Source organism: Pteropus vampyrus, unplaced genomic scaffold (assembly GCF_000151845.1).
Source record: "Pteropus vampyrus isolate Shadow unplaced genomic scaffold, Pvam_2.0 Scaffold138, whole genome shotgun sequence".
Taxonomy (NCBI): Eukaryota; Metazoa; Chordata; class Mammalia; order Chiroptera; family Pteropodidae; genus Pteropus; species Pteropus vampyrus.
The window spans coordinates 42605-51002 of NW_011888919.1; the positions used below are offsets into that span (position 1 = coordinate 42605).

General features: G+C 48.5%; 1 protein-coding gene and 1 pseudogene across 1 annotated transcript in view; one reads left to right on the forward strand and one right to left on the reverse strand.

The window, feature by feature from the left end:
• Nucleotides 1-4001: 4001 nt before the first annotated feature.
• C5AR1 (complement C5a receptor 1) overlaps nucleotides 4002-8398 on the reverse strand; it is a 10805-nt gene continuing 6408 nt past the window's right edge. The window contains exon 3 of the mRNA XM_011367894.2: nucleotides 4002-5452. Coding sequence (XP_011366196.2) covers nucleotides 4415-5452 — 1038 coding nt within the window. The 3' untranslated portion in view covers nucleotides 4002-4414. The remainder of the gene's footprint in view (nucleotides 5453-8398) is intronic.
• LOC111744670 lies at nucleotides 6175-6293 on the forward strand (annotated as a pseudogene).

The window sequence follows — 8398 nt, forward strand, 5'->3', positions numbered from 1 at the left end:
GTGGGTTGAATTCCAGCAAGTCTGTCGTGACAGAAAGCAGATTAGTGGCTGCCAGGAGCTTGGGGGAAGACAGGGGGACTAGGGAGTGACTGCTAATGGGTGTGGGGGCTTTTCTTCCAGGGTGCTGAAAACGTTCCAGAAGTAGACGGTGGTGACAGTTACACAACACTGAGAATATCCTAAATGATGGTGAATTTTATGTTATGCGCATTTTATAATTTTTTAACAGTCATAAGTAAGTGAAACTTTGTACCTCCCCATCCCAAAATAGTGCAGTTTCATAGAGCTCAACCCATGGAATTCCAGAAGCCTGAAAGGATGAATGGCTAAGATGAGGAAACCAATCTCTTTTGAACAACATTTATCATTATGTAATATCTGGTGCACGGAAAAAAATGTATGGGACACGTGTAAGTGATAAAGTACACCAATTAAGTAGACATCTGTAAACATCTCAGAAACTCTGAATATGTAGATCAAGGGTCAGTAAATTTTTTTGGTAAAGGAAGAGAGAGTAAATATTTTAGTTTTGGCTGGTCAGGAGGTCACTCGTGGTCTCTGTCACAACTACTCAACCTCCCAGATAGAATGAAGCAGCCACAGACTGAATGGGTATGGCTGTGTTCCAATAAAACTTCATTCACAAAAGGAAGCGAGGGGCCAGATTTGGCCCACGGGCTAGACTTTGCCGAAAGCTTATCTAGGTCAAAGACTCTGAAGCCTAGAATGTTGGAATCACAGACTTAGAATATTGGAATCATAGGCTGTTTGCCCCCAAAGGATACCACAGTGGAATTCACAGACTATTCAAATCACAGGATTTTAGCTCTGAGTCCTTCAATACGGTAGCTACTGACCACATGAGGCTACTGAACATTTGAGGCGTGGTGAGATGAACTCTGAGATAAGATCTCATATATTATGTTCATGAATATAGTATTAGTATGTGTTATATATTTTCTATGTTATAGAATACAGTTATATATTTTATATGATATAGTTATATATTTCTATATTATATGTTTATAAATATAACTAATATGTAATTACATAAGTGATTGTTCGGATAATATATAATCACATAATATATAATATTCATATAATTAATACAGGTTTCAGAGACTTAATACAAAAAGATTTTTTAAAAATGTGAAATCTCTTGATAACTTTTATGTCAATCCCATATTGAAATGATAATATCAGAAGTATATTTGGGTCGATGAAAATATGTCACAAAAGTTAATTTTACCGGATTCTTTTTGTTTCCCTTGGCTCGTGTCTCGCTTGGCTGATGGAAAAACGTGAAATCGCATTGCATTCCTATCAGACGGTGTTAACCTGGACGTTAGCAGCTTGGTGCTGGGGACAGTTACATGGCACAGGTGCAGGGAAGGAAGCAGACGGGTGGGTGGGAGGCAGGGGGACTTGGGTGGGGACAGCAGGGCGCAGCCGACTCAGCCAAACCCACCATCCACTTCCTGCCTTTACTTCCTCTTTGGACTTGTTGACCCAGCGGAATTTTAGGCCTCAGATTTGACAATCGCCTGGCCCTTCAGTCCACTTCCCTCCTGGGCAGGGCTGATGGACGCCAGGCAGATGCTCAAGAGAAGCTACCTTGGGGGAGCCATTCATTGGCTTCCGAGGTTTGTAGAAAAGCACTGAGGGGCTCCGCTCTTGGGGATAGCATCTCCTCCTCTCAAATCATGATGAGAGAAAGACCTCGCTGCTTACAGCCCACTCCCCAAACCGGGAGAGCTAGAGGACGGCCAGGAATAGGGATGGAACATGGCAGTGGGGAGATGGAAGGAGGGAGGGAGGACTTCCTGGAGGAGGCTGCATCCCAAAAGAAGACAGGACAGGAAGAGGGACTGTCTTTATTCATCTGGGAGACCAGGCAGGAAGGGATGCAATGGGGACATACGCAGGAGAGGATGGAGGACTTGGACCAGACAGGCTGTGGGGTGGGAAACGTCAGCATGGGTCAGCGGGGGCCCCTTTGGGACAGAGACATAAGGTGAGATGAGTGGGGGCGGAGGCCATGCCCTGAAGAGAGCTGTGAGGGCTGCGAGTGAAGTCGCAAAAGTGAGAAGCGGATCCAAGAGAGAACTCCAGAAAGCCAGCATTTCAGGGCGGAGGAAGAACCACGCAGAGAGAGACAGATAGAGACAAAGGCAGAGAGAGAAGAGCCAGCCAGACTCAGGTCTGCCACGGAGGAGGGCCACAGAGGGGTGCTGGCAGTCGGGGAAGAAGGGACCTTCAGGATGACGGGGGTCTTCCCAGGGGTGGCAGGTACCCCCTAGCCAGATCTTCCCCTCAACGACCTTTCTGCCAGGGGCTCTGCACGGGAACCAACATTTTCCCATCAAAACCCACCCACGGCCTCTTCCGGAAGCAGAGCACCTGTCCTAGGTGCTGGGTCAGACAGCATCTTTAGGCGAAAGCTGAGCCCAAGGCAGGCTCGACGGTGTAGAATCCTGTGACATCCCGCCAGGAGCCCCAAATCCCGCGACATCCCGCCAGGAGCCCTGGCTGCAGGCTGCTCCTTCCACTCCCCCCGCTCTTGCAGAGATAGAGAGGAAGTCAGCACCTTTGCCGTCCAGTCCAGTCCAGTGGTCCCGAGCCCCAGTGGCTCCTGGCGCCCAGAACGGGCCAGGTCAGACCGGGCGGCATTGTGAGTGCGACATACACACAGGGCTTTGAAGACAAGAGCTCATTAATAATTCTTCACATTGATTATATGTTGAAATAAAAATATTTTGGATATACTGAGTTAAGAAAAATATATTATTGACTGCACTATTATTATTTTATATATTCAATATTATATATAGCAGTATAATATAAACATATATTAATAGCATTCATATTCTCATACTAACACATATATTATGTTCATGAATATGGTATTAGTATGTGTTATATATTTCTATATTATATAATATAGTTATATATTTATACGATAGTTATATATTTCTATATTATATTTGTAAACATAATTAGTATATAATTACATAAGTCATTGCTCAGATAATATATAATCACATAATATATACTATTCATATAATTAATATAGCATTCACTTCATTGTTGTTAATATAATAATCATATCACATTATTAAATATATTACTATTTCTTTTGAATTTTTTAACATGGCTACTAGAACATTCCAAACCACCCGTGTGACTCACATCGCATTCCCGTTGGACAGCGCTGGCCTGTACAATATTTCTATCCAATCCACACACATACGCACGCACACACAAAACACTAAGCAAAAGGGTTTTAAAGTCAATCGTACACGACAACATTTCGACATTTGTTTTTATTTTCATTATTCGAGTGATGCGCACTAGCTTTTTAAAAAGTCAAGAGTTACATGATTCCCCTGCTCTGGCATTCTCGAAAGGGCAACATCGTGGAGGGGAAGAGTAGGTCCATGCTTGCCAGTGGGCTCGGAACAGGCTGAGGAAGTGGAGTGAAGTGGGGGGAGCTCTCTGGAGGGGGCGGGTCACACCCTGCTGGTGTTGAAAGTGTCCTGTTCCTGGACTGTATCAATATCAACATCCTGCTTGTGACTGTGCAATGCCGTCTTACAACATGTTTTTCTATTGAGGGAAATAGGTCAAAAGGGACACAGACCCCTCTGTGCTGTTACAACCGCAGGCAAGTCGACGATGACGTCCAAATACCAAGTTTAATTATTTGTTAAGTGCAGAACAAACAGTAGTTTCCAAAATAAGAAGTCAAATTCCTCTATGACCCCACCTCCTGGAGCTAGCCTACCAACACGTCCCGCCCTCCATCTTTGAAACGCCTTCCTCCCACTTCTTGGAACCGCATCCAATCCTTTCACTTAAAACGCTTTAAACAACTTATTTCAGTAACATTTTAACTTACTGTTTTTCTTGAAGTCAACTCACTTACAAAAGCTTAGCAGTCTGCGAACTTTTGCTCTGTCCTAAACCAGAATAATTGTCAGGATGCCCTGGCCGTTTTTTTCCCCCAAGTCTCCCGGAAAATAAAAACATAACTCTTCTTCGAAAGGTTAAGATGTTTCTACTTGTCTGTGTTAAAAGTTGAGATGTTTCCGCTTGTCTCTAATGTATCCTTTTCCTATATTCCCACTCTGCCCCGCACACACGTCGCGGTCTGGGGGATACTCCGAGTGCCTTGGTTTCTGTTTGTTTGTTTGTTTCAAAGTCCTTGGATGAAAAGGAAGGTTGGGCATCCCTGGAAGGAGGTGTTGACCTTGGAAATGAGAAAGGTTACGAAGCGAGTTCACCCAGAAGAGGAAGAACCAACACAGCATGAGCTCACTCAGGGCGGAGTGGAAATAAGCAAAAAAAAAAAAAAAAAAATGGACCCAGGGAAGGTCGGAGGCGCGGGCAGACGGTGGCCCCGGGGGAGCCCTCCTCACACCGCCTGGTCCTTCTGGGCCAGGGTGTCTGCCGTGGAGAGCGTGCTGGACTTGGTGTCCCTGAGCGCGGTCTCCTCGGTCAACACGTTCCGGATCCCGGCGGGGAGGGACTTGAGGAGGCGGGAGTGGAAGCCCTGGGCGGCGGCCACGTAGATGATGGGGTTGATACAGCAGTTGATGTACGCAATGGAGACCCACAGGTTGTCCAGGCGAGACAAGGTGTGGAAGCTGGGGTGTGTTTTGGAGAAGAAGGCTATCAATAACCCTGTCACCTGGTAGGGCAGCCAGAAGACAAAGAAGCTGGCCACCACAGCCACCACCACCTTGAGCGTCTTGGTGGAGCGTGTGGCACTGCGGCTCCAAGCCCGGATCAGAAGGAAGGTGTAGCAGATCGTGAGCGTGACCAGCGGCCACAGATAGCCCAGAACCAGCCGCAGCGCAGCTACGGTCCTCTCTGTATGGGTATTGTCTCCGCCATAGTCAACGACACAGATCGTCTTGCTTGGGAAGTGATGATGGTACTCCCTACGAAACATGAAGGACGGTATGATGAGCAGCAGGGCCGAGACCCAGGCCACACCGCAGGCTATCCAGGCCAAGTAGGCCCCTCTGTAGTTCTGGCACCAGATGGGATTAAACACCAGCAGAAAGCGGTCGGCGCTGATGGTGGCCAGAAGCAAGATGCTGGCGTACATGTTGAGCAGGATGAGAGAGGGGAGGATGCGGCAGGCCGCGTCACCAAGGAACCAATGATTGTCGTAGATGATGGACACGAACAAGGTGGGCAGTGCCAGGCAGGAGAGGAGGTCGGCCACCGCCAGGTTGAGAAACCAGATGGCATTGATGGTTCGTCCGGCCTCAGACTTCGTCACCCAGATCACCAGGGCGTTGCCCGGCACTCCCACCAGAAAGACAAACACGAAGATGATGAGAGCGATGATGTCCGGCACGCGCAGGATGTTGGACGAGCCGTCCACTGGTATGCTGGGGTCCATGCTGTAGTAGTCATAGTTCTCAGTGGTTCCCGTGGTGTTCTGGTGGGATCAGAGAAGTGGGGGGGGGGGCTGAGTCCACAGACAGGTGTCAAGGAGCCCTCAGAGCTAGGTGCCTTTGAGCCCATTGCCCTGCTTCTGTAAGCCTCAGCTTTCCCCAGGGAAATCGGGGACCACTGAGAGCCGAGGGCCGGTTCCCCCGGAAGTCCCTCAGCTCCCCCGTGGCCCAGCAACCGAACGAATGGCGGAAGCCTGGACTGCTGTGGCACCGTGGTCACTGTCCATTCTGATGGGTCAGCATCCCCGACACGCGGCTCGTGAGACGTTTTTAATGTCGAATGTTTTGAACGTCACTGGAGAGTGACCCCCCTGCCACCACCTGCCACCACCGCCCCATCAACTGGCTTTGCTGCCTCCCGCCCACTGAGGCCGCTCCGCATCCTGCCTGGGAGTGACCGCCCAGAGAAGGCAGTGGCTTGGGAGGGCCTCATAACTCAGGCACGACATTGTGGGGGGACGCGAACCCAGGCAGGACACCCCGACCGTCTCCAAGGAGTGATCATGGCTGAGGTAAGGCAACTTCAGGGGAGAGCTCTGTGGCCCTTGGAGCTAGCCCATCCCTGAAGGCCACTTTGTCACCAAGCCAGGTGACAAAAGAGACAGAGAAAAAGAGAAATCATCATCACAGAAATATTCAGGGCTGGATTTTCAGTGCACCTGAATTTGTGGGTGGCAGTTTATATCCACTGAAACACCCACGTCCTGTCTACAGCCATGCCACCCTGAACGAGCCCCATTCCATCTGATCTCAGAAGCTAAGCAGGGTGGGGCCTGGTTAGTACTTGAATGGGAGACCTCTTAGGAAGACCAGGTGCCGTAGGCGTCAAAAAAAAATAATAAAAAATAAGGGATTGTAAGCTGACAAGGTCCTTGCAATCTGCGAGGTCAGCCAAGGGTTGCCTCACCTAAAAAATTAAAATAAAAAAAAAAAATTTGAAACACCCACCTCACGGACTAAATAAGATAAAAATGTTCAAGCATCCAGCAAAGTGCCTGGCATACAGTAAGAGGACAAGAAATGCCAGCCAGGGCTGTTATCATTTATCAATATTATGATCACTGAAGAGCTGAGATCTTTCTCCGAACGAACCTTTTCTTTCTAGACCCTTTACTTGGCCCGAAGGTTGGCCAGACTGATGGTTGGGGGTCCTTGCCATTAGAGCCACACCAGTGGTCAAATTATTCAAAGGAGGATGTCAGCATCGGCTGGTAAGCGGACAAGCAGGATAGAGCGTATCCGTGCAGTGGAATATTATTCAGCCATAAAAAAGGAATGAAGTACTGATACATGACACAACGCGGATAAGGCAGGAAAACATTATGCCGAGTGAAAGAAGTCAGACACAGAAGGTCACATATTGTAGAATTCCAGGAAATATCCAGAACAGGCAAATCCATAGAGACGGGGTGGGCTAGTGGTCACCAGGGGCTGGGGGAGGGGCAATAGGGAGTGGCCGCTACATGAGTACGGGCTTTTCTTTAGAAAATATTCTGGAACTAGTTAGAGGTGGTGGTTGCACAATATGGTGAAACTCCTAGATGCCACTGAAGCGCATACTTTAAAATGGTGAATTACATATCATGTGGCTTTTACTCAATTCAAAAGAAATGCCAGTGTCATAAAGACAAGGAAGGGACTCTTCCAGGTGAATAGGGACTAAAGAGCCAGGGCCACCAAATGCCACGTGATGCCGCGGACCGGAGCCCGGAGCAGGACAAGCGCATTCGCTCCACGGGGCATCGGTCGGACAGACGAGCAGGTCTGTGGACGACACGGGGGCACCGCACCGAAAGCTGAATTCCCTGAAGTGGATAACCACGTGCACTCATGAGGGGGGACGTTCTCGCTCTTGAGAAACAGAGCCTGGGGTATTTAGAGAAAACGGGGCGTAATGCCTGCAAGTCGCTCTCAAACGGTTTGGCATAAAGATGATCGATGACAGAGCGAGCAAAATTGGAGAATCTGGGCAAAGAGTAAAAGGGACTTCTTTGCATCGAATGTGAAAAGATTTCAGAATCGAAAGCTAAAGTTGTCGAAGTATTCTATCGGTCAGTGGCCTCTGCCCGGAGCTATCTACCTCTGCCGTGCTCCCCACCAGCACCCCGGCTTCCCTTTTTCTACTCCAAGACCCTCTCCCCGCAGGTCGCCACCCTCTAGTTGCCAAAGGGTCAATGCCGGACACAGCAGGAGGCCTCAGACCCTGCTCAGGGGGGCTCTGCGGGTTGTTAAATATTTCGAATGTCCGCCTCGGATGTGCTACATGAGGCTAACTTTTCCTCTGCTGGTTTCACAAGCCTCTGCCATCCTTGGTTGCGGAATGAGTCAGATTCCCAAAAAAGGAACAACCCCCCCACCCCTCGACCGCCGCTCTTGTGTACTTGTGGCTCCTCATCTCATCAGCTGACAAAAAACCCATCCTGACATGAGCTCATTTGGTCATTTCCTCTCACGAACGCAGAGAAAAGATGCTAAGACCAACACTCAGTGACTTCCACCTGGGCCCTTGCAAATGGCATGAAAGTTTGGCCATTACGGCATCGCCAGAGACCGGGCATAACTGAAGCGTCCAGCTAGAGAGGACTGGCTAAATTAATGAGGGCCCATCCAGGCAATAGAATATAATGCAGCCGTCAAAAAGAACGAGGCATCTCAACAATAAAAAGACAAATGATCCAATTTAAAAACGGGCAGAGGACCTGAACAGACACTTCTCCCAAGAAAACATACAAATGGCCAATGGACGTATGAGAAGATGCTCACCCTCGCTAGCTATTGCAGAAAAGCGAATCGAAACCACGATGAGCTATTGAGGAAATGCAAATCAAAACCACTACCTCACACCTGTGAGAATGGCCGTCATCAACAGGACAAATAACAACAAGGATGGGAGAGTATTTGGGGAAAAAGAACCCTCCTACACTGTTGGT